Source organism: Nannobrachium achirus, assembly GCF_963921795.1.
Source record: "Nannobrachium achirus genome assembly, chromosome: 12".
Classification (NCBI taxonomy): Eukaryota; Metazoa; Chordata; class Actinopteri; order Myctophiformes; family Myctophidae; genus Nannobrachium; species Nannobrachium achirus.
The window spans coordinates 50,032,303-50,059,976 of NC_137832.1; the positions used below are offsets into that span (position 1 = coordinate 50,032,303).

Consider the following 27,674-nt stretch of genomic DNA (forward strand, 5'->3'; position numbering starts at 1 on the left):
ATGCCCTGAGTCCTCAGTCAGTCCACATGGGTCAGGAATATTGCATAGTCATTAGTCAAGGACCCCCAAATTATGTGTAATGTAATGTATTTGAAAATTACAGCTCTAAGATTAGGCATGTATAGGCCTAACAGTACAATATATTACATGATATGATATTGTCCCCGCAGATAATGGATCTGAGTAAGAAGCTACTGGGAAAGTGGGGCTTTGAACAGTTCATGAAGATGACCTTCTATGGTCAGTTTGTGGCTGGAGAGGACCACAAGGCCATCAGGCCCCTGCTGCAGAAGAACCAGGCCTTTGGAGTGGGCTCTGTCCTCGACTACAGTGTCGAGGAGGACATCAGTCAGGAAGAGGCAGAAAAGAAAGAGATGGAGTAAGTAAGTTAGCGTTAGTATGCGAGAGGCAAAACATTTCTGGGAACTCAGATTAAGTGTAACCTAGCCCCACAGACTGCATGTCGACAATTCAATTCAATGGAGCTTTATTGGCATGAGAAATATACGTTTACATTGCCAAAGCAAGTGTCAAAATATAATAAAAAGAGTTGAAAATGGGGAACATGCATGTCATTATACTGTAACAGGCAAACATTCGACGAAAACAGACAAACATTCAGCAAAAACATTTTGCAGTACCCTGTGGAGGTTTGTCATGTAGGCAGAATAAAGCAGCCTTAACCATTTTCAACCAATCTATTTTTGGTATGTCCAATCTATATTTATGTATATCCTTTAAAGGACTGGTGGAATATTTGCTGTGAGTGAGGGGGGGGAGCACTCTGTTACAAGTAAGTCTGGAATAAAAAATGGAATCAAGTATTGGCATCAAAATGGACTTAAAGTACCAATAGTAGTTACATGTTTTCAAATGTATAAAAATAGCAGATCTACAAGCTCACAATGTGTCCTATCATGACGCATTGTGAGCTTGTAGATCTTTTCGGCCATTTTGAAATGGTTAATGTATGTTTTGTAATAATAATCAAAATCTACAAAGCAACTAGTAACTAAAGCTTTCAAATAATTGCTGTGGAGTAAAAGTACAATATTTGCCACTGAAATGTAGTGGAGTAGAAGTAAACGCATTGAAAATTGGAAATACTCCAGTAAAGTAGAAGTACCTAAAAATTGTACTTAAAGTGATAGTTCATCCAAAAAAATGCTTTTTTTCTATCATTTACTCACCCCGTGGAGACTTGAATTCATGGATTCATGTCTGAAAGGAAGCCGAACAAAAACAAGTTTAACTCTTATGTTCCTGTACAAAAGACATAACAATAAAGTACAACCTTGACCTTGAACATTGACGTGACCTTGGATGACTTTCTTTGTTTTTCGACGCATTCCTAAGCTAATAATTTGATCACCAGCTGTGGTTCCCTATGGAGACACAAAGAACCTGCTTTGTTCCCTATGGAAACATAAAGAGTCTCCTCAAATTATTGGCTTAGGAATGCGAAAAAAAAAAAAAAAAAAACATGAATTCTCCATGGCATGAGTAATGGATAGAAAAAGATTTCATTTTGTACAGTATTTAAGTATAGAGTAAATGTACTAAGTTACTTTCTACCACTGGGTTCTGGATTTGTTTCAAAACGCTACGGCTCGGTTTCAAATAGGGTTCTTAGAAACTAATTGCACCTCCAATGTAAAAAGTACCTCCCTGGTTCAGCTTATATTGGAAACATAAACTGGTTCTGTCAAGTTTCAGGTTATGGAAATTCCTGATACACTTCTTATTAAATCATAAAGCTATAACTTGAACGTCCCTTCCTTATTTCATGAACACATTCAGCCAAGGCACATTTCCACACACATCACTTTCCCCATGTGATTGATTCTGGTCTGGGAATAGGCTAACAGGATGTAAACACTCTCTCCAAGCTCAATTGGTCGGCTCGGTCAAGGCCCTCCTGCCCTGATTGGCTGGCCGTTGAGGAACTCTGGCTATTCAGGAATTATGTCACATGAGCAGCAGAAGGCACAGCCAGTCTGACGGAAGCATGGATGAAATGTGGCGTCTAAAAGTCATTTAGTTTAGTTTGCCTGCAGCCAGACCAAATTACGTTTCCATTTGTGAAATGTATGCAGTCTTTCTTTATTTCTGTGTCATGCACCAAAGGTGCCCAGGTCAGATGGACTTACAGGACACACCATATAAATCACTGCATCATTGCAAAGGTGTACAGTATAGAACAAAATAAAGTATTTTGAGTTTTTCGAACTCCACTTCATTCTATCTTTAAATATCACAATTAAACAATTTGATTAAACCATATATTATGAGTATTATGTTAAACCTGGCATCCGATCCCTATTTTGCGAACATTTGTTGCAATTTGGCTATTAAAAGATAAGCCGACCTACAATCTCACTACGGGTTGTGAGCTAGTAGTTTGGCTATTTTTTACTATTTGTCGTACAAAAAAGTATATAGGGTGTAGTAGGCGAAGTGAAGACATTTTTTCAAGTTGAACAACCTGGGCATATGTTATGCGCAACACTGACAGGAGTGGGCGACAAACGTCTCTAAATTAACTATTTCTGGTTGAAATGTAGTCAAGACATGACCACACACATTTTTCGGCTTTGTCATCTTAATGAACTGTCAAAAGTATGCAAACATATCCTGACAGGCTGACACCTTTATCTCCCTCAGACATAAGACATTAGACAGCTTGTCTTACCGTACCTAAATAAATATCAGATGACTACACAAAATCCTCCTTCCTTGCACAAAGATGGCATTGCTTTTTAGAGGTCAGCTGTGAGACGAGAAGGCTTGAAAAAAGCCTGCTGTTAAGCGATACGTTTCAATGTCAGGCGACACGGTCCGTTGACTCAGAATGATAGCCAGTCTTTTCTTTTTTTGTACTCGTTATCACATCTTATTGAGATTCTAAAGCGTGCAGACAATGTCTTGGCCGTGACTTTTGGTCCTTAATGCTTGTAGTTTAGCCCAGACATTGACTTTATTTCTTTAATGGCTTTTCTCTCTTGTTATATAGTATAACAACACAGCCTGAATACACTTTGTCGGGGGGATGTCAAGCTTCATACCATTAAGAGACATATCAAACTTCAGCCAGCTGGGCTTTTGTTTGGCAAACACAGACCTTTGGGCCGTGCAGGCAGGAGGACAAGGCTGGTTAAGCTAGCTTGATGCTAGACAGCATTGCTTTACAGGCATTCCAATGCTCTGTCAAGATAACAAAAACATTAGTCAGCAGCTAGCTGCTGGGAGAGAGAGAGAGGGGGGGGGAGGGGTATGGGAATTGGAATGGGAAGATGGTATTAACAATGCAGGTACTGTTCCCTCTGGGCAGTCTCAAGAGGCTATTTATAAATGAATGCACTCATGTTACTGTTAGGCGACTAGAATACATAAGAACAAATGCGTCATTGATCTCTCTATCGTAATTCGGAGAGAGGGGAAGAAGAAATGGTTGTAAGGTGTAAAGGAAAGGAAACTCGATTTTGGCCCTCCCCTTTAATGGCTTGTAGGATGGGCCCCAGAAAATATCTAGGGGAAATGTATAAATATATATTACTCTTTATATTAGAGCACTGGTTTTCAACCTTTTTCATATCAAGGTCCATTATTTATTTGGTATTTGAGCCACGGACCACCATTTGATGAGAGTTAGCCTCTCAGACCCAAGACTTAGAATATATTGTTGTCATTGGATAAGATATAGTCCACAATTCCATCCATACTGTATTGATGTTGGTACCATAGGAGAGATAAAAGGCACACGTTGATCAAAATAACAATTATTCTACATTTAACAATAATCTAACTCTTGAGAGCGTAAAATGAAACCAAATGAACACTTTCAAGAGTTAAAGATCTATAAGGATCCATTTGGTTACCAACTCTCCATCATTTAGCTGGGGACCACCTGGAACCCCCTCAAGGACCACTGCTCGTCCACAGACCACTGGTTGAGAGCCACTATATTGAGTGTTAAATATTGACTAAGGTACGCCCCTTTAAGCAGTCAATTGAGGGGTGTTCATATCCTGCCTGCTGTCTGTGTACGTGTCCTTCAGTGTAGTACCCGTGAATGAGCCTGCTGGAAGACCCGACTGTTTTAGGGGAATGACAACAGCTGCTAACGTGCACGGGAACAGCTGTTAATGTAATTTGCGGATGATGGCGCAAAGGTGTGACTGATTATTTGTCATAATGATGTCGCTTCTGTGATCTTTTTATCATGCTAAAATAAGCTAGCATTTGTTTTAAATAAGCCATAAAAAGTGACATGAATTATTAGTATTCTTATTTAAATTTGTTTTATTGATAGGACAGTAGACTGACTGCAAATGGGGGACAAAGGTCCACAATGAGTGAAGCCCAGGAGCACGTGGCTTCCGGAAACGGACACCTGGTCATGAGCTGCTCAAGCCCTGAGTGTTAAAGGTGGGAATAGGTCCAATTTAATGTGATATTAGTGCCATGAGGGCAGTGCAATAGCTGACAGGTGTAAAGCTGCAGTCGACTGTGTGTCAGCTTGATGGCCAGCCTCGACTAGCTGCCACCATCGAGGTCAGGAGGGTTCATGAAATTAAATCTAGAACAGTGGTTCTCAACATAGGGTCTGGGGATTCCCAGCTAAATGATAGTTAGGAACCAAACGGTCCCATATGGGCTTGTAAGAGTGTACAAACAGAACCAGATGGACCCATATGGCTTCATTTGGTTCCAGAGGTAAACACAGAGGAGTTTACAGTGTAGATTGGTGTCCCAGAGAATTAGGAATCGTATTAAATGGGTGCCCGTGGCCTATTGCATTTCAAAACGTGGCTCCTTGAAATTAAAAGGGTTGAGAATCACTGGGTCTAGAGTGTCAGACACCAGCTGTAATTACAACGCAACCGAATATCCCAAACGTCAAATGATTTGATTCTGTCTCGTTTTGTTCCCCTCTCATTTACACGAACACAGCTCCTGCGTTTCTGCCGTGGAAAAGGAGAACAGCGGTAAGTTCAGAACGTTCCATCCTCATTTGTGCAGGCTGGCTTTGTCGAGTAACCAGGGCGTCACGATGATGACGGTGTGGGTTTGTTTCGCGGCTCCCTCCAGGTGTGGACCACAGAGAAAAGAAGTACAAGGCGCACAAGAGGTTCGGGGACCGCCGTGGAGGAGTGACCGGAGCGCGGACGTATTTCTACGCCGACGAGGCCAAGTGTGACCAGCACATGGAAACCTTTCTCAAGTGCATCAAAGCATCGGGTGAGCTAGCGGAACGTGTGAAGAACCATGTACACAACACAGCGCACTGAAGCCGATATAATATCCATATATGCCAGCCCCAGAATGATGATATCCATGGAACTACTGTGGTGTGACTGTGGTTAATCTTCATAATCCGCCCTTTTTAAAATAAAATCATTACTACACAACCCTCTGAGCTGTTCATGAGCATGTCATTTTGTGATATGGATAGCCGGACATGTTTTGATTGATTTAAACACTAAGTATATCTGACCCCCAGGTGGAGGTGCCACTGACGGCTTCTCTGCAATCAAAATGACTGCTCTGGGACGACCTCAGTTCCTGGTAGGCGGCGAGGATTGAACAAAGGTTCAGCCCACCAATTTAGATGATGGAGTTTTGACGGCCGGGCTTTCAAATGTGTCCTCTGTCCATCTATCTATCTCTCTCTCTCGTTCCCTCTCTCTGTCCTCCAATTCTCTCTCTGAAGTTGCAGTTCTCCGAGGTTCTGGTGAAATGGCGGTGCTTTTTCAACTTCCTGGCTGCACAACAGGGGAAAGAAGATCTGGAGGCCTTGGAGCAGAAACTGGAACTGGATCAAATGCAGGTTGACTTCCATCGCCTGCTGTTGTGTTGCTGATATTTGATTACATACTGCATCTATGATGAAGCTAATCTAATCATCATTAAAATAATATTGGTTAGATTTGTCAAAAAAGGAAAAAAATGTTTTACAGCATGTCTGTATCCATCTAGGAATTTCTGACCAGGCTGGGGGCAAAAGGTGACGACTTCTACAGCTGGTTTGCCTCAGAAAAACATGGATCCTCAGGGTAAGAATATACTAAAGGGCCTACGTGCTATAGAGGGTTTAAGTGCTTATTATGGGGTTTCCTGTGTACAGCCCCCAACAAACTCTACCAATCAAACGATTTATGTTAGAGATGGTTCCGGTTAAATCGCTCCGCGCATCGGCAAGGCCTCGAGGAAGTGCAGTGCCCGCCGCCGAGCCGCTTCAGATATGCAGTTCAGAACCACCTATGCGACCTTTATACCCATATATGGGCATGTAAATATACAGGGTATAGTTGGCCATATACTAAGATATGGTATCTCCATATACGGTAAGGGCACAAAAGGGACACCAACAGACGGGTACAACGGGTACTAATACTTAAAGATCCGGGGTCGGCTCTGTACTTGGTCCGTTCTTTTTTTACCCTGTATACCAAATCTCTGCGCTGAAAATATACGATCTACCAGCTCACACGTCCCACAATGGGACACGTTGCGGGCTTGGAGATCTGTTACTTTCGGTGAACGTTCTCCCCAGAATGGGGAATGCAAGGGTTTAAGTGATTAATGTCTTTCTGTGTCCACAGTTTTGTTGATTTGGGTTTTGTGCGCTGTTGTGACAGAGAAGGGAGATTAATGGCAAATTGATTGAAAGCACAGAGGAAGTACAGCTCGCGGCCAACAAGAGTCCACACTGTGCCAAACTTGAAAACTTGTATGGAACTGATTTGATGGGAACAAACGCAGGACAGGGGGGTGAGGTGAGAACATGCTTTTTGAGAGAGTTCTCAGCAAAAAAAAAGTTTAGTGGCTATTATAACTTGTTTATTGCAGGGAATTTGTATTGTTTAGCTAATGCATGGATTTTAAAATGTCCTACACACAGCCAGGTAATTAAGGCTGTATGTTAATGTTTTGTCAAAACTTCACTGCTGTCAGTTCTCTGAATTTATATCCCACTGCCTATATATCCCAACGCTTTAATGCTTAAAAGAATGGTTACAAATATGACTCTGTGTTCTATGATATGACAGGATTGTGATTTCTATAATGCTTTTCTAGTGGCAATGTCTCTCATGAGTAGCCGTTCAAACAGAATTGCAGATTGCATCAATAACTTGATGTACTTGATGGGGAAATAATCTCCTTTGAATAAATAATTCTCTGTAACAACAATCACATATGCTTCAATGTTTGGCCAGGTACCGCTGAAATAAGTGATTCCAGTGATTCCTGGCTACATAAAGGATAAACCAAATCAAAATGTTTCATTTTTAAATGTTTTACTTTTTAATAATACATTGTTTTATCCTCTGCCTCAGCAGCACCATTGACATGCTGGACTGGAATCGTTTGATAGACGAGAGAACAAAGATATCGGACCTGCTAGTCGTCCCAAACGTGCAGGTCAGTGGTTTGTGGCAGGGACCCCCAGAAGAGAAGATTTGTGAAAAAAAGAAAAATCTAATTTATGCAATATTTTCCAAATACTTTAAAGATGTTTTTCATTTTCTTTATATTTAAAAATAGTGGATGTGCAAGCTTGCAGCACAAATTTAGCTGGGGACCCCCTGGAACCCTCCAAGGTATCCGGACCCCACTTTGAGAAGCACTGAATTATGGAACCCTACTCCACTCAAAGCTGTTAACACAGCAGTAACTCTGAAATGTAAAACAAAAATAAAAGATTATGTAAAAGGTCATTACAATGATGATGTTATCAATGGCAGTCTGTCAGTCAGTCTTAATGGGCCTAGTGTTTGAAGGGATTTGGCAGTCAGCCGGTTTCATCAAAGCAGTGTGATGTGGGGCTGCTTATCATCAGGGGTGTTAATCGAACCGATTTAGTAGATTATAACTATTAATTGATTAATAATCAATAATTGATAAAAGAAACGATTGACAATTTCGTGCCATGCTGCAGGCTGGTACATCTGCTATTTTCTTTTATATATCGAAAATGTTGAATACTTTTGATAATCTTTTAACATGAATCTTCTCTTCTGGGGGTCCCTGACAATACCTTTTCAGATGGGGGTCCGTGGTCAATATCAATTTGGGGGTGTTTGACATGAAACAGTTTGAGACATTTTTGATGAATTGAAAAAGTAATCAATAGAAAATACTGGGTAGTTGCTGCTCTACTACAAAGCAGTGTGACGTGGGACTGGGGGTTATTTGTCCATGCAGGCAGGTGAGCTGGAGCCTCTGTTGGAGAAGTTCACCATCGAGGAGGAGAAGCAGATGAAGAGGATGCTACAGAGGATGGACGTCCTGGCCAAGGTAACCACATGCACATTAGTGCTAGTTTGTAATGTCTTTGATGTCGGGACAGGGGCGTAACTAGCATGACGCAGACAACGCAATTGCGTTGGGGCCCAGAGTCCCACCCATGCTGTCTGTAAAATAAAATAATAATGTATACAGAGACGCAAAGGCAGTTGAGAAAATATTGACGGAGCCCGTTGGCTGCTGCTTCTATTTCCTGTAGTAGGCTACGATTTCAGAATAAAACATGTGTTGAATGATCACAATACAATAAAAAAGGCTCTTGTTTTGAAATGCCCCCTGTTTTGAGAGGAAAACTTGGCTTCGTCAAGTAAAGCCTGCGTTCTTCTGCGTAAAAACAACACAGGCATATAATGTAATATAAACACAAGACTTTGGGGCAAAAGTTAATATATACCATTCTCTCTGAAACCATTGTGTCCATTATGTTCTCGGGGGGTCCCGTTCACGGCCGACGCGAGGCATCATGGGTAACGGAGTCTTTTCCCTCACTCCCACCCGCGGGAGTGCTCTGGCTATTGGTTACCATGGTAACCAGCTAAGACGAACCTACGGCAGTTACTGTGAACAAAGTAGCAAGTTCTGAGTCAAAGAACAAAAGGCAGTTCTTAGAAGCAAAAGCTGTGAATCTGAGCTCAAGTCTTTTATATTCATTTCTTCTTTCAGAGTGCGGCTATTTCAAATTTTCTTGTGTTTTTAAAAAATAAATCCAAAGTATTGACAATGGCTGAGCACCCACAGCCCAGGAGGCAATCAGTGGAAGCCCACCTGCTCTACATTACAACACTATCTGTCTGTTTTAAAAACAAATGCACTTTGTGCACGGTGATAGTACAAGTACACAGTCAGAATAGAAATGACACATTCCTGTTCCTAGAATAAAATAATGTCCTAGAATTGTACTGTAACAAGTAACAACAAATGTTTCTCCTGAGCAGCACACCGTGCTCGTTCATTCCCAATGCCACAGAACTCGAACCCTGCAAAACTGCAAGACCCTGAAATGCTTTTTTCAGTATGATATAAAAACCAAGACAGTGAGTTCATTCCTTTGCTTATCATCACTGTATAGCTCACAAGGCTTCATCCTTCTGTAAAACACATTATAAGCTAGTAATCCATGTAGGCACATTCCTAGTCATGGATTAAAGGACAACTCTGCACTAAATAACATCTAGGCTCATTTTCCTACTTCCCAAATGACTGTCAGTGACGTCTATTAGGCAGAAATGCCCCTGTCGTCCAGTTTCCCCATAAGACCCCAGCAGCCCTCATAGCATAGAGTGGAGCCTATAAGCCTATTGCTACTTAAGCAGTTTGTTGCAGGGTTTTATTAATTTCCTTCATCCCACACAAGCCACTGGCTGCCAAGCAGATGTTCTGCTGTCACCATTTGTTTCCGGGGCTCTGGGGATACCACGTGACGTGAGCAACAATGAGTCAAGATGCGACGCATTGTGAGCTTGTAGATTGGTTCAAAATCATTTAATACATTTCGAATTTGTGAAATGGGACATTCTGCCCCAACTTACTTTTGGTGCTGTAAGTGTGAGTTTGATGCCTTTGTACTTTTACTCAAGTAAATAATGAATACAGGATTTTTACTTGCATTAGAGTATATCTACATTGCAGTATTGATACTTTTACTTAGTAAAGAAATGGAGTAGTTTAGTGAATGCCCTGTGTGTGTCCCGCAGCACCAGAACCACTGTTGTAGCTTAGTGCAGTGGTTCTCAACCTGTGGGTCGGGACCCACAGGTACCCACATTATTTTGGAGGGTCCCCAGATGTTTAAGTTAATGTGCAACAATGTTTTCCCACTCAACAGTAAACAAACCATCATAAAGTTTAAGTGTATAGAGGAACATTTGCAAGGCGTTGTGAGCATGTAGATCTGCTATTTCCACAATAGAACTGTGTTATACAAAATGTAATGCCTCAACTATAGTGCTCGTCAGGGTGGGGGGGGGGGGTCCCCAGTTAAAATATGATTATTTTGGGGGTCGCGGTCTGAAAAGGTTGAGAACCACTGGTTTAGTGAATGCTCTGTGTCCCTCTAGCATGCGGAGGAGAACGGCGTTCGGCTGATGGTGGACGCTGAGCAGACCTACTTCCAGCCGGCCATCAGCAGACTGACCCTGGAGATGCAGAGGATCTACAACAGGAAGAAACCCATCATCTTCAACACCTACCAGTGCTACCTGAAGGTCACACAGTCCATCTAGGCCGTTCATTGAACAGTTAATTGTTACTTGGTGCGAGCTTGTACATCTGCTATTTTTGAAAAAAGAAAGAAAAAAAAAAAAACATTTTCAGATGGTGGTCCACGGCCAAATATATATATATCAATTTGGGGGTCCTTGGCACGAGAATGTTAGGGAACAGTAACTGCTTTAGCATTTGTAGAATCGATCTCAGGCCTTAACTCATTGAATGCCCTTTTCAAGATGGCCGCCAAGTACCAGGATGCCACGTTCCTAAATTTCTAGTGCACGGATCAATTTTTAGTGCACGGATCGTGCACGCCCATGCACCATATATGTAGTACTTTTTAACAGCTTTCAAACAAAAAAATCCGCTTGGAAATCCGTTCAGGCATTCATGAGATAGAATCCTTCAAAGTCAGACAAAACAAACACTGCCACCTTCCTAAATTTCTAGTGCACGGATCAATTTTTAGTGCACGGATCGTGCACGCCCATGCCTAGATCATGCACCATATGTGTAGTACTTTTTAACAGCTTTCAAACAAAAAAATCCGCTTGGAAATCCGTTCAGGCATTCATGAGATACAAGCCTTCAAAGTCAGACAAAACAGCCATTTTTGACATTTTGAAAGATGTGTTTGTTATGGGGCTAAACATGCAATTTCGCAATTGCGATCATGCCAAATACATTTGAGGCATTTTTATAATTTTTTTTATAAAAAAAAAAAATTGATTTCTTTTTTTTCCCCTTTTTTTTCAAAATGGCTTCCAACTCGGGAAACTCGGGCTGTGGCAGCCTGGGACTACTGTAATAACTCGGGAAACTCGGGCCTTGGCAGTCAATGAGTTAATAGGTATTCTTTTTTTTTTATCAATAAACGATAATTTTATACAATTATCAAATAGTAATACATTTCTATTTGGGGCATGTCATTACAGGCAGCTTTTTTAAACTATTTCTGCATGACACCATTGTGCAACGAAGTATTCTATTCTATTACTCGAAAAGGTAATCAATAGAATAATCGCTAAGAAAATAATCGATAGTTGCAGCCTTGTGCTGAGATTAATTAGTCCGTTCTCTTTTTAGATGCAATTTGACAAGTAAGGTGCTGTATGAGAATAAAAAACTAAACAAAAACATTTTCCATTCACAGGGAATGGAAAATATGAGGCTTTCACAGCCAGTGGACTCCCAGAGAAATTTTATTGTTTTATTTTACCTAGCCCGCAGCAATGCATGCCATTGCCAGGGTAATGTAATTGGTCCAATCTGTCTGTTGGTTTGGTATGGTATGGTGTGTTTGTTAGCAAGTTAGCCCATTTTCATGAATTTTGGAGGGAATGATCAGTACACTGCCTCAAAGAAAGCTCCATGGCCATGGTAATCATTAAGTTCAGGGGCCCAATTGAGAATGGATAGGCTGATTTTCATACAACTTGGAGGGATTGATTGTGACCGCCAGGTCGCAGTTACTATCAAAACCTCCACCGGCTGTCAGTCAGTCAGTCTGTCAGTCTGTCCGTCACGTCACACTTTTCCCCTACTCATATCTCCGCCACCATTGCCCCTATCCGTGCCAAACTTTGCACACACTCCTTGGCTGCCAAACTCCTCATTTCTCACATGCCCCTCTTTTAGCGGCACCATGAGGCCTATTCTTGCAAAACACATTTTTGGACACTGCTCCTACATATTTTGCCCTAAAATCACGCAAAGTGGTACACAGTATGTCTAGAGTCATGTCATCAACATGGATCTGTCCCATTTAGCGCCACCATAAGGCCGATTCTTGCAAAACAAATTTTTGGACACTGCTCCTACACATTTTGCCCTAAAATCACGCAAAACAGTACACAGTATATCTAAAGTCATGTCATCAACCTGGATATGTCACATTTCCCATATTCCCTCCTGATTGGCTATGATTGCCTTCTAAAGTTTGTGTATGAGACCTGACGGTCGCTTATCTCCCGATTAGAGAGTCTTAGTTACTGGTCAGTATTGTTGCCCCGAAAAGATGATTACGTTTTGGATTAAAAAGGTCCAAGGACCAAACTCATGATAGAGAGATGCAGAACAAGAGATGCTTTTTTATTATTTCTATCACACTTTCGCTCATCTCTTTCTAACTGCAGGATGCCTATGACAATGTGACCATGGATGTGGAGCTATCCCGACGGGAGGGCTGGTTCTTTGGGGCCAAGCTGGTGCGCGGGGCCTACATGTACCAAGAGAGAGAGAGGGCCCAGGAGATCGGCTATGAGGACCCCATCAACCCCGACTACGAGATCACCAACATAATGTACCACAGGTGACAGAAGGAACATCTTTTTTATTTTATTTACATCTATGAGTTACATCTATGAGACATTTTCACAAGGAAGTTGTAGCCCATTTTCATGAATTTTGGAGGGAATGATAAGTACACTGCCTCAAAGAAAGCCCCATGGTCAAGGTAATCAGTGGTCAAGGTTCAGGGACCCAATTGAGAACGGATAGGCTGATTTTCATACAACTTGGAACTCCTCAGGAGTTTTGTCTAAAATGTATTTACTATAAGGACACTGTTATGACAGACATTAGTACATAGGGCTGTCATGAATACAAATTTACGTTGACAATTAATTGTCATGCTAATAATTGCGAATAACAATTAGTTGTTTCTGTTGTTTAAAACTGGAGCATACGGTGTATGAATACAAATTACATTTCCGTTTGTTTTTTTAGGCTTCGCAATCATAACTTGGTCTGGGCAGATATGTGACAAATAACCTGAATTTACAAAGAAATTACTGACATATTTAATAACTTTATACTTTAAAGAAATAGCGGAAATAGCTGATCTACAAGCGTTCAAACCCCCCCCCCCCCCCCCCCCAGAGAACCAGTGGGCTAGATGAATGATCTGGGATTCAGACGTGTGCTGTTGTGGGCACATGACGAACACATTAGCATACAGAGAAAGCGGGTTGTCAGAGAAGCTGTCTGCCTTGTTTTGTGCATATTTATTATTCCTAGAAAAAAATAATCCCCTTCTGAGAGAAAACCGTTCACTGTTTGTCACACACACGCACATAATTAATCACACAGGCTTCTGATATTATTTTTGCTTTATCTAGAGTGATTTATTTAGGTACCGTATGTTGCCACGTAAGACTAAAATAATCTCCCACACTCCATGTAATCCATAGTTTAATCCTCTGCGTCACTTCGTTAGCAGAATTCAGCCATTGTTGAAGCAATCCCCACTAGGGATATGAGAAATAAATGGAAAAATTCTAATCGAATACGCAACCGCCGCCCCAGTTCCCCCGCGAGTACTCGTGTGCTCATTTTGCTATGTATCTCAGCAGTGTGTGAGCTGTGACTGGAACATTGTACGTTGTGTCATTTGAAAGTCAACGTATGTAAGCCTTCAACAAAGAGCGGTAATTAATTATGTCACTTAAAAAGGAATTTAAATAGGAGTAGTCTCGTCTCGTCCTTTGATTCAACTTTGCTGGAAATTTGCTCTTGAGACTAGTGAAAGGCAGGTGGAGTCATCGACCTGTTAATACAATATTAACTACACTATGCACTAAAAGTAATTCATCATTTTAGAAAAAGCCCTGCCATTGAAAATTAAGCAAAATCAAAGTTGTTTTCCAGCATAATGTGGGGTAAATATTCCAGCTACATCTATAAAATTAAATAAAAGCATTATAAAAATCTTAATGAAACTAACATGCACATGTATTTCCCCTCTCAACCAAGCCAGGTATAGTTAAGGACTACGTTACTTCTCTTCATCTCCTGTTTTATCCTAGTCAGCGTAGTGTGTTTTAGATGATAGAGAACAGTGAAGACATGCAGTAGGTCAAGCTGATCAGAAACAATGCAAGTGACGCAGTCGGTAGCACTGTCGCCTCACAGCTAGAAGGTCCTGGGTTCAAATCCCGCTGGGGACGTTGTGGGCGCTGGGGGCGTGTTCTCTCCTCTGCATCATCAGTGCCCATACCCTAGGAGGGGTTGACAAACAGGCGTTTTCTGTGTGGAGTTTGCATGTTCTACCCGTGTCTCCTAGGGTAGGTACTGTACCCTCACAAAAAACATGCAGTAATCCTGGTCCCCTGGTCAGCTGGGCCGCCTGATGGAGGGGAAAGGAACTGGTTGGAATAACATGTTCCTTCCACTTCTACTCCTCATGCATAGAAGGAAGCATGAAGTCAGTCCGTTGCTCTATCCAGGTTGGCAGAGGGAGTGTAGCACACAGGATTACATTAGGCAATTGACACCGGGTGAAAAAAAATGGGTTACAACATTTGTGGGATAAAAATGTTAAAGAATTAGAAACAATGCAAGACCGCGTAATTGAATTGGCTCACATTTTAGGTAATTTAATACAGCCCACTGCAAAACGCAGAGGAAATATGCATAACAATTAAATACTAAGACTTGAAAATGAATACAATACATGAGCCAATTTTCGATTAATTTTTTTTCCATGAACATTAATGGTTTGTTAAATGAGACTTGCACCCCTAATACCCACTTCACAGGGAAAGAAAAGGTCACTGATGCTGTTAATGTGTGTGTGTGTGTGTGTGTGTGTGTGTGTGTGTGTGTGTGTGTGTGTGTGTGTGTGTGTGTGTGTGTGTGTGTGTGTGTGTGTGTGTGTGTGTGTGTGTGTGTGTTTGCGTGCGTGCGTACGTGCATGCTTTTTAAGGTGTTTGGACTATGTGCTGGATGAGATTGCCCTCAACAGAAATGCCAATGTCATGGTGGCTTCACACAACGAGGACACAGTCAGACACACCCTGAGGCGGTAAGGTCTCCTCCTCTCTCCTCTGAGTCTCTACACACAGCATCCTTTTTCTACTCAGCCTCTTCACATACAGCCAAGACATCCTTCCATCATGGTAGCCCAAAGTGTTGGCCGTGGCCACCAAGGAGGCCGGCAAATTGGAAATATATAGCCTACAGTATATTTTTCAACATTTTACAAACTTAGAAAAAACTATGAGTAATTTCACAACAGGAGGCCGCAGCCAGAGGCTATGGACACTTGGGATATGGAGACGTTTTTGAATCATTTTAGTGTCCCGTTGGGTGTTATTGCGTGGTATCTATTTTGTTGTTTTTTTGCGGGACGATATAGAGCAGGGGTGGTCAACTTTGGGTCGATGCATGCACTTTTAGAGCCGAGTTTAATTCAGTTTGGCTCTGTCCAAACTACAATATGATGTCATTCAGAGGTTCGGGGGGGACGGGTACCACCATAAAGTCCTCTCTTCGGTGCTGCCGAGATGTTGTGACTCCCTGAACCGAACCGAATTAGGGTATATTTTACACAATGACGTATTCATCTGAGTCCGCTAAACTAAACTACTGATACGGCGATATTGACACATAGAGACCAGTACGGAGAATACGATGACGTCAGCTTGTCAGACTGACCGTCGTATGGGGCAGCTTTGGAGCTTGAAGAGACACTGGGAAGACCAAAAAACAAGAAAAAAATGAAAAATGTGAAATTCATGGTGTAGTCCCTTTAAAGGCTTCGTTTCTGCAGCAGCAGCAAACTAAAGTCCACTCTAATGCTTTATTCCATTTAGCTAATGCTAAATGGAATACATTCACCTACTGTATTTTTCAAGTAAATCCAATGTTGTTATTATTTAGCCACAAACTCTTGATAATACTTTTCATTGGTTAAATATTTACAAAACCCTCAGGCAGACTTAAACACTTTCAACCTGGCGCCCTATTTTGGGCATGTCGTTTTAGACAAGATGATAGTATACCAAGAACACAAAGAAAACTAAAGGAATTGTATTTTGTTCACCTCTGACTCTTGTAAAGCTCCAATTGTTATCCATAATGAAAAAGAAAAAACAAGCATTGTACAAAATACAAATAAGTTGGTGTAATAAAAAGAAAACATCTACTATCTCAGGACAAATAAGGACAAAACAAATAATTCATTTTTCTACGCCGCATCTTTTGGGGGGTGAGCAGACAGACTCTTATTTTTCATTTATTTCTCACTTCTGTGGTTATGAGTGTTCTGCACAGTATAGTAATAATACACTGTCCGCTACTTTAACCCATTAAGACCTGGAACGCATTATTACGCATTATTACTTTAACCAGTATTTATGCTTTAACTATACAAAAATAGCAGATATACCAGCTCGCAGCGCGACACTCTGCTATTTTTGAAATATCGTGAAAGGTTGTGCAAGTCTTTTGTTCTATGAACAGTGGTTCTCAAACACTGTCATGTCAAGAATCCCCTAAAGTATATGTGTTTGGCCATGACCCCCATCTCAAAATATGTTGTTCCAGGGACCCCCCCACCCCCCCAGAAGCAAAGATAAAAAAAATCTTGCTTTAAAAAATACACATATTCAAAGATTTGCACAAATGTTCACAATCTTTCAAAAATAGCAGATATACAAGCTTGCAGCGCGGCACTCGGGGGTGTGAGCTTGTATATCTAACCGATACAAAATCTGCATAGTAATCTATAAACACAGACACAAGCGGGCAAGAAGGAGAGAGGAGCTCTAGGGTGTGAGGTGGAGTATGAAGGGCTGAGTCTTCAAGTTCAGACTTCAGGAAAGTTGGGATTGAGCCTGTAGTTCTGTCTGTATGGGGGAGTTTCAAGGGGAGCCCATGAAACTTTATCAGTCTACCATAAAAACATATTAATACTGGCCAACAATAACGTCTCTGATCCCAGTCATGTCCTGAACAGTGGACACTAATGGCTACCATCAAAGCAGAGGTACAGGGTTCAACCATTTAACAGTGTTAAGACTGAATCACTCGTCTGTGTACTAGTCAAACCTATAATTAAAATTGGTACTTTATCTCAGATCAAGATATGAATTGAATCACCTTGGATATAGTCTGCATTGTGTTAAATTAAATATTTATTTTCCTGTGATGTTGCACATGGTGCTGCTGTGAAAGTCTTCAGACCAGTCTGACAATAAAGTGTTATCAATAAATCAATGAATCAGACAGTCAGTCAGTCAGTCAATCAATCAATCAGTCTGCTAATAAGCTTCACATAATACTGGGTCGTCGGGTGAAATTGCCACATCAAGACGTGTTAATGGCATAATCGAACTTCCGCTTTGTACCATAACTCACAGCAAATGAATATGAACTCGGTACCCTTTACCTCCCTCCCTCCCTCCCTCCATCGCTCTTGTGCACGCTCTCTCTCTCTCTCTCTCTCTCTCACTCCGTGTCTGCTCTGTGATCTCTTATCTAGGATGAATGAGCTGGGTCTAAAACCAACTGAGAACAAGGTGTGCTTTGGTCAACTGCTGGGCATGTGTGATCAAATCAGCTTCCCATTAGGTAAGCGAAATGTGCACACGCGCACACGCGCGCACGCACGCACGCACGCACGCACGCACGCACGCACGCACGCGCACACGCACACGCACACGCACACGCGCGCACACACACACACACACACACACACACACACACACACACACACACACACACACACACACACACACACACACACACACACACACACCAGTGGTGGAAAAAGTACTCACATTTTCTACTTAAGTAAAAGTATCAATACTGCATTGTAGAAGTACTCTGTTACAAGTAGAAGTCCAGAATTAAAAATGTACTTGAGTAAAAATACAAAAGTATTGGCATCAAAATGTACATAAAAAAACTTACAAAATGTTTGAAAATAGCAGATCTACAAGCTCACAACGCCTCACGATGCAACGCGTTGTGAGCTTGTAGATCGTCTATTTTCAAATACAAAGTACAATATTTGGATCGGAGAGTAGAAGTAAAAGTACTGGAAATTGGACATACTCCAGTAAAGTACAAATACCTCAAAACTGTACTTAAGAACAGCACTTAAAAAAAAAGTAAAAGTACTTAGTTACTTTACACCACTGAGACACACACACACACACACACACACACACACACACACACACACACACACACACACACACGCACCCCTCATCAGTGACCTTTCCAACCCTACACGTATATCTGCTGATGTGATGTGATTGTCATAGTATCAGCCCCCCCCCCCCCCCCCCCCCCCCCCCACTCCCCCCCAAGCTATTGGCTTGACCTCACGATAACAGACATGCACCGCAGACTGCATACGTGGCAAACGGTCTGCAACCCCGTGACATCATGTAACACATATAAAGCCAGACACCGCGATATTGACGAGCCGTCTCGACCCCAAAGCCGCCGTTCAGCTCTACGGCGCTCGTTTGTCAGTCAAAGGCATTGACGGCAGCAGTGCGGCCCGGCGGGCCGCCGCCGTCCATCAATGCGAGGCTCAATTGAGCGAGCTGAAAGGGATTTAAACCCTATTGATGTCAACAGCCACACATGTGATCAGCGCTTTGCTAACAGTTAACAAGACAGCCTAATACCAGCGTGGGCTCTCTGTTCCTATGTGTGCGTTTGTTAAGGAAGCCGCACAAGTCACAATGCGCTGTTCAATGGCGAAGACGGACTATGATGTACAGTACAGTACAGTCCATATAACTGTACTGTCTGGCTTTCTCCTTTATGTTATGGATCTCCTTTGGCCAAAGGGAAATATTGATTATCACGACACACAAGTGTACAGAAGTACAAAAGTGCTTCGCAAGAACAAACTAAAACTTTTTTTTTTTGTTCAAAGATTAAAGCACTATATTAGATATTCCTATGTTATGCAAGCACGTATCTCTTTCCTTTGATGTCTCACTTTCAGTTCACCGGGCATTTCCCGGTTCTTGCTGTATATTGGCGGTGGTGTCTGTTTTAGAGGACGTATATCAACAGCTGATGTATTTTTGTGAGCTGATGAGAATGTAGGCCATAAATGACCACTTGCATTGACCCGTCTATACAATGGGGTTGCTCGCCGCCAATAACTGATCTTCAAGCTGACGCCAGCGTTCAGTTCAGTTCTTGTCCACAAGCTGCAACATCATGGTGTGACTGGGTATAAGTATACTGAAAAGGAACACTATTGCTCCCTATTCCAGGACAGGCCGGTTTCCCCGTCTACAAGTACGTCCCGTACGGGCCGGTGAACGAGGTGATCCCCTACCTGTCCCGGAGGGCCCAGGAGAACCGCGGCTTCATGCAGGGTGCTCTGAAGGAGAGGGACCTGCTGTGGACGGAGCTGAAACGAAGACTGACCTCTGGGGAGTTGTTCTACAGACCGGCCTTCTGAGAGAGAGGAGACGAGAGGATTTAATTGTCCATCTGTCCATCCATATTGCTCTTTGCACGCATATCAATATTTGTCTTTTGCTCCCCCCTCCCCTTACTTTCCCTGTCTCCCCTCGTCTCCCTTCGTTTCTCCCCGCCATGCCCTTTTCCTTTTGCCCTCATTCTCTCTCGCGCTCGCCAGCCTTGTTCGGCGTGTCCTCCCTGCGCGCATCCATAAGCATTCCTCATCGTGTCCCCGCGGCGCCCGTGGAGCCCACCCGTGTTATCCATCAACGCAGGCATCTTTACTACCCCTACAGGACCCCCTAAAATGTCAACGCGGGGGCCAGAGTCGGACGCCTCATTTTATCGCGCTATTTATCTTGGAGTAGGACGACGATAGTAAAAAGTAACAGGCTTGATTTAAATGGCAGTAAAGGATACATCAATATTCCACTCTTTATATTATCTTCTTGACTGAGGGTTGCTGTCCCGGAGGAGGCTGTGCTTTGTTGTTTGCGGTGGTGCCCGTTTCAGAGGACGAATCACCAGCTGATGTCTGTTTGCGAGCTGATGAGAATGTTCAAATGGCCGTTTGTGTCGCCTGTCTCCCCCTATACGGCTAGAACGGTTCATTTATTGTATAACCGCGGTCGGGCAGAAACCTTGTATCTCCATATTTAGGCTTTTTACGTCATTTTATATACGATGATGAAAATGTTGCACAAAAGTAGTGAGACTAGCTGATCTACGAGGTCACATCATGTCACGATGCGACGTGTTGTGTGAGTTATGCTGGTTTTTGAAACATTTTCAAAGTGTTTGCCTATAATAATGATCCCCCAAAACAGGGACGCCAGGTTGAAAGTCTGTCTGTGGGTTTTAAAAAGTATTACGAAGACCTTGAGACTAAATAACTACAGCACATTGCATCCGTTGGAAAACAAGTTGTTTTTTCCATTTCCTGAAAAGCTACAATATAGGACATACAAGGTTTCCACCCGACAGCGACAATCTATACTGTGTATATATATATTTACAGTATATATACATACACATGCACACACTGTACGGGGAGAGTACAGTGTATTGTTGGTTACTGAGCCGTTTCCAGAGAACATAAAGTATACGGTATCCAATTAGTGGATGTTATAACCCACGGGTCTGGCAGGTTGCATTTTCATGACTGAAGATAATGTTCATGGGGACGTTTTAATAGGACTGGTGCGCTTGAATTGTATGACATTGTGTGACACCCTCCCATTGATCATGTACATATTGTGAGGCAGCGGTTTTCTGTTTGGATTGTCAGGCCTTTCATGCTGCTTTGTGGAGATGTAATGAATGTTCTGCTTGTTGATTTGAGCCTATTTGTTCAAAACAAATGTCTTGCAATGATTTTGTGAAAAGTGAATCTGACATAAATTGATATGCCCTCCAAAAAAGGCTGAAGCAAACTTTATGAGTTGTTACTGAAAGGAACAAGAGTAATATTGACTTGGATATCCTGGTTTTGAGAAAATCGCACTGCACCAATCGTTCTCTGGTCTAATTTGAGGCCCGCGTTCTGCGTCTTTATCGATATACGATTAGGAGTTCGGATAGAAAGTAATCAAGCTTTCGCCATAATTACGACCTCGTCATTTTTGTGAGAGCGGCCATCGCTCTGTCGACGGTCATTTAATTACCCATGATGCTTCACTCAATACAAATCAAGACAGGAATTAGATACATGAATCATTGGAGAGAAACAACTTTGGTTGCTGTTAATTTTTTTCACGGAGCAAAATAGCTGCAGAGCTGTCATCTCTGCTCTGTTCCGTGTGTACAATTAAGCTTATTCTGAATGTGCCTCCTCTTGTCAATTCGTAAACAAATCCCTGCTGGGTTTTACCTCAGTTAGCAGTTCTGTAGCAAAGATAAGTTTTATTAGGGGGCCCATTAGAGCTTGAAAAATCCCACCCCAGCCTGCGAGTCGGACCAAAAATCAATAGCACGGCTTCAGCATACTTGACAGCGCACCCGCTCCTTCCCATATTAAAGCACACAGGCATGTAATAGACTCAGCCAGTGCTAATTTACTTTATGTAATGAATGTTGACATTGCGTTATGCAAGACTTGACGGATGGCAGGCATACGCCACTACTCTCTCCATGGGCTGCTCCGCCGGTGCAGCGGGCGGGGTGCAGCGTGTGCATGCATGCTCCGACGCCTTGCAATTGTTGGGCTGCCAGTGAGTCTGGGGTTTCCGGTTGAGAGTCCCAGGTACCGCAGCAGAGCAGTCTGGGGCGTCTTGTCTCTGAGCTGAGCTGAGTAGCGCAGCACAGCGTGACAGGCCCCGACGGTCCGCACTCTGATGTGCACACATACTGAGCATCTCATCTGCATCCCTCCCGCCGCCTTTTTTCTTGTTCGCTTTTTGGTAGAAATTAACATAATATATTGTCACTGTAGTGCAGAAACCTTGTATCTCCAAGTTTCAAATTTGTAATTTCTTTTCGCAAAGTAAAGCCCTGCTTTATCATACAAGGCCGTCGCACAAAAGTAGTGAAAACAGCAGATCTACAAGATCTGCTGTTTTCACTCGTTTAAATCATTTTTAAAATGATAAATACAAAACAAACGGTTTTGGACATACAAGGTTTCCACCCGACAACAACGATAAATATATATATATATTTTTTACATGAAAGCGGATTGGCCCATATCTTGCAGTATATTGCAGAAGGCACTTCATCCCTAATCAGAGACCGTTTGTTTGCCAATGGATGAATAGCATAGCAAATAAGGATTGTCTCTTTCCTTTGGAAGCATACAGAGAGAGAGAGAACTGGCTAGCGATGCAGCACAGAACACAAATACCAGGCATGTTGTTCATCTGCAGAACTCATACTTGCGTTCATATCCAAAGCCATCAAATTAGATCAAATCTTTTTAACCCGACTTACTACCCTAGCTGGACTGCAATTACCGTAGGCGTAGAAGGTCACTCACATTTCAAGTCAAGTGAACACATTTGGACATAGGGCACTCTACGAGTTGTATTTATTCTTTAAAACGTTTTGCCATGTACTGTGAGACGAGCAGCCATTTTGTACCCCAAGGCAAGTGCTGCACCTGCAAGTCAAAATGACCCACTCTTCTCCTCACGTACGTGTAACCCCAGAGCAGACATGCAGAATAAATGACAATCCCTCGGGCTGCTAATAATTCCTGACATTGCATCACTATGTGAACAGTCCCAGTGGAGTGCATGCCAGACAAAGAAGAGGCTTATGTGCTAAAAAGTGGGATTTTGAGACTTGTTTCTTCGTACAATGGACGTGAATTGAATAGCTACTATCTTTCTCGTTCCTTAATCACAGAAGCAACTGTGCAAGATGATGATATTTTGTCTCATATCTATTCCCAGGTATAGCAGTACAACCCAAGGCTAATTCAACATCCTTTTAACCACTTAAACCCCATCGTTGCTGTAGATGTCCAACACTGTGACTTTTCAGGAAATGAAAAGAAGACCCTGTGTTCCAGCGCAGTTATTTAGTTACACGCTCTAATAAATACAATATTTATAAAACCCACCAACACACTTAAACACTTTCACTTAAAAAACAGCAGATCTACAAGTACACTATACAAGTGATACATTGTGTGCTAAGATCAGATATTCTCACTAATTGTGTGTGAAACTGTTGTACAACTAAGCAGGGCATTAAATTGACGAAGAAATATAAAAGGCTGTAATATGGAGAGGTTTTAAACAAGGTTTTATGCTATTAGAAAATAAATATCTATCATCTCACAATGCATTGCGTTGCTTGTAGATCTGCTATTTTTGAAAAGGTTGACAAATAAAAGAATTGTACATTGTATGCCTAATTGCCTATACCTTTTGCCTATGCTATACTTTTACTCAAGTACTACATTTCCTAATACAGGACTATTGCTATGTCTTACCTGCGGTATGTAAAGAAATCAGTGTATTTCCACCACATTTTTTAACCTGAGTGCTATCATTCTATTGTGAGGCGGAGGTGAGAATGTGTCCTAATACTAACACTGTTCTGTGCCTCGACAGCTACGGCACTGGAAAGCCTGCCAGCCCACATGAAAGGCACAGCTCTACGCAGGCTGGCTACTCACACAACACAGTGTTCTAACTGGCTCGCATGTCCTCACAATCAGGGACGTGCTGGGCCCCTGATTCAGCCTGGGAAAAAGAGTTGGAGTGGCCCTCATTTTTCTTTTTTTTTTTAAAGTTATATTTCGTCGTTGTCGGGTGGAAACCTTGTATGTCCAAAACCGTTTGTTTTGTATTTATCATTTTAAAAATGATTTAAACTAGTGAAAACTAGTGAAAACAGCCGATCTACAAGCACACAACGCCTCGCACCGCGAGTCGTTGTGTGCTTGTAGATCTGCTGTTTTCACTACTTTTGTGCAACGGCCTTGTATGATGAAGCAAAGTAAATTTGAAACTTGGAGATACAAGGTTTCTGCCCGACAGTGACGATTAACTTGGAACGAAGGCCGACATTTTATTTTTATTTTTTTCCTAATGGCCGGCCTGGACCGGCCGGGAATGAACCGGCCGTTCGGGAGTTGTCCCGCTTTTCCCAATGGCCAGCACGTCCCTGCTCACAATAGAATAGAACACCATTTTTCTCAACACCTGGTCCACTCCGGGGCCCACCAGGGGTTCCTTATGGAACCCTACTCTGAGAGTGTACACAGTACACATAGACACCCTCTCTTATTTCTTTGGGATCCCACATCTACACTGTCAGTTCGTTTAGCTCTGAGAAGTGTACAAGTGCAGACTCATAAGGGTCCATCAGAGTTATAGAGCCGTAAGGGTCCATTTGGACCCCTGACCAGACTTTGAGAACCAGTAGAATAGATCGATAGGTTTCAGGTTAGGACGGGCGAAGAGAACCAAACCTTTCAGCTTTAACCACTTGCAGTAAACCCTATACCAGGGGTCTTCAACAGGGGGTCCGGGACCCCTAGGGGGTCCTCAGAGTTACTACAGGGGGTCCTCCAAATCTTTGTGTGATAGAAGCTTTTTTCCCCTTTTCAATTTGAACCACTTGAACCATAGTGTCCATATTCTGAGAACTTATGCGAGCTTGTAGATCGGCTATTTTCAGGCAAAGATGCTTCATGTAGAGGGGAAAAAGAGCAGCTTCAACTCTCTCTCGACTAAGGGGTCCTTGGCCTGAAAACGTTGAAGACCCCTTCCCTATACTAATAGGCCAGGCCCCCAGGTTCTGCACATGCCCCCCCCCCCCCCCCCGCCCTCCATTTCTTCCCCCTCTACACCAAATCTCTTGGCCGGAAATAGCCAGTCTACAAGCACACGTAAGCTTGTAGATCTAAAATAGATCTACCACTGAAGAATCGGCTTCCGCACCATTGGCATGCATATGCCAATGGTCAATGTCCGTGTGCAACTGGTCGACTGGTCACTCCACTGAGACAAAAAATAAAGGAGGATGGACTGACAGGAGTTTTGTTCATTACACGTATGCATTTCCTTTCAAACCCTTCCGTGGTCATTTTCATGTCTTCTCAGCCTTTTGTGTGCTCCTCAGTTTGCTTGAGTAAATATTTAGATATTTCATATTCATTTCGAACTCCACGTTAGCCACACGAGACTAATTGAAAACACACACACACCCCGGGTTCTGGTGACTGATATATTGTCCTTCTAATGCATGAGGAGACTGTTATATTTTCAATTAGTTATTTCATGCATGAATTTCATGGATGTCATGCATGGGCCTGATGTGACATTACATTACAGGAAATATTAACATAATGACATAACTAATTGAATCGGGGGCAAACAAAAGGCTGAGCAGACGTGAAAATGAAGTGTTTTAATGTGAAATGCCATTTTAACAGTAGGATAATAAGTACTCAGAGTTTATTTACAGGGAAGATATACATGATTGTATTATGAAATAAATTGATTGAGTTGGATTGTGGCTCTGAATAACTGGATCTCCATATATGCCTGTATATGGGCATATCAAGTTTGATTATGGTTATGGCTTTTGAGTCAGAGTGACTCAAAATCTCATATCTCGAAATCCAACCCTACTGGAACTGTGGTAGGGGACATGACGCTGGTGGAGGATGTCAGAGTGTGTGTGTGTGTGTGTGTGTGTGTGTGTGTGTGTGTGTGTGTGTGTGTGTGTGTGCTTGGTGCTTGTGTATGTGTGAACTGCCAGATGCTAGCGTCATCACTTCCAAAAGCACTCGCATGAAGGGCTAAGTTTGCGTTTGAACAGGCACTGACGGGTGAACTCCTTGTAGACAGTCTTATCCGGTGAACGGTCCCAGCACTTTCTGCAAGGCAGTCATTTTGTCCACCATTTGCATCTCATCAATATGCACAGAGACGCATGGCATCCTCCTTAGCTTGACGGCCAACACGGTCAAAGAAATACGACAAATGTGCATTTTAAAACTCCATTCATATACTCGGCAGCGCATTGTGTCTCGCACAAAAAAAAGTCAGATCCACAAGCTACCAACCAGTGGCGTATTCAGCGGTAGGCGGAGTAGGCTGCCGCCTACCTCGTGTGATCTGATCTAGCCTAAATTACAAAAACTGACTCGAAACTCGAAACTGACTCGAAACTCGAAATCACCAACTCAACAACGAAAGTTGCTCGTCCAGTACCTTGTCCATTCATGAGCAGGCATGCCAGTCACCACCGTATCCATTCAATAAAGTGACACTTGCTCATAGAAATGCAAATTTCTCCTTTTGTTTTCATGGAGTGGCAGGGGAGGGGGGCTGGCATTTTGCCTACCCTGAATCAAATTCCTGTAAACGCCACTGCTACCAACACGTCGCATGATCTGGTAATTTTCAGCGCGAGACGGACAACGGCATACATCCTTGTTGGAATGAGCCGTAAGGGTCCATTTGGCTATATTTGTACACTCCCTGAGTTAAATTGGCATTTCAGGATTTCACCGTGTGCTTAGTGCATAGGCTAATATCATGAATCATTGAGTTGAGTTGACCCCAGAGCCTGGACCCCCGGTCCCCGCGCTGAGGGAAATCCCTCGGCCGCAGGACGCTCTGATGTGATCCAGTGAGCAGACAAATGAGTCGTAAACACAACAGATGGGACGATGGCCGATGACGAACCTCATCGGTCCGACGAGCGAGGCCTGATTCATGCTCTGTCGTGTGCCGTAAAACAGGCGATGTACAAGCTCACGACGTGCCACGGAGGCGGCACGTTGTGAGCTTGTACATCGGCTGCTGCCGATGCTGTGCACCCGGTGGTGGGGGTGGCGTAAATTAGGCGAGAGGCAGAACGGAGAACAGAGCGTGCAAACAACGGGACGAGCGTGTCAATTATCACCCCCCTGCTTCACTGCAATCACTTCAATTATAGACTGTGACAGAGCAGAGGGGCTGTGGGAGAGAAAAGAAAAACACATCGCTTGTGTAACACCGTCTTTGGGATTAATTGTCCGGATTTTTCAATCTGCTTTTCACTTGGTTTTATGGGTGTTGGAGGTAATTTCACTCAAGGCAATTGAAGTCGGGCAGGGAGACGGGTAAACACAGTGGTCTGAGAAAGAAAAAAGCTCCCCGTCAAGCCCTCTTGGCTCGCTCAGAAGTCACAGATGAAGCGAGCAAGTGAGAAGAAGAGTGGAATCTGGTCTTAATTCCTTATTCGGCCTACCTTCATTTCTCACGACTGCCTCTTGTTCCATGCCACTGAACGGTGCCCATGTATTATACATCGTTAAAGCGCTTTCATCTCTTCTCTCTCTGACATGCCTGCCGTTCTCCCTTTGAAAGTGATAAGTGCGGGGCAACAGGAACAAGCCGCCACCGGATGAAAGAGCCTCGCGTGTTTGTTATTTTGATTAAAAATAACGGTGTTATTGTGTTAAATAGCTCTCTATTCTGATAGTAGTTGTTGCC

General features: G+C 42.7%; 1 protein-coding gene across 1 annotated transcript; it reads left to right on the forward strand.

Moving 5' to 3' along the window:
- The first annotated feature begins 206 nt into the window (after positions 1–206).
- Positions 207–21,103, forward strand: prodhb (proline dehydrogenase (oxidase) 1b). The gene is made up of 13 exons (XM_080739517.1): positions 207–379; positions 4,954–4,988; positions 5,092–5,241; positions 5,504–5,568; positions 5,714–5,830; positions 5,980–6,056; positions 7,344–7,425; positions 8,209–8,301; positions 10,368–10,514; positions 12,654–12,829; positions 15,224–15,322; positions 17,783–17,871; positions 19,545–21,103. The coding sequence occupies exons 1-13, from the start codon at positions 222–224 to the stop codon at positions 19,733–19,735; spliced, it is 1,479 nt and encodes a 492-aa protein (XP_080595643.1). The 5' UTR covers positions 207–221; the 3' UTR covers positions 19,736–21,103.
- The last annotated feature ends 6,571 nt before the right edge of the window (positions 21,104–27,674 follow it).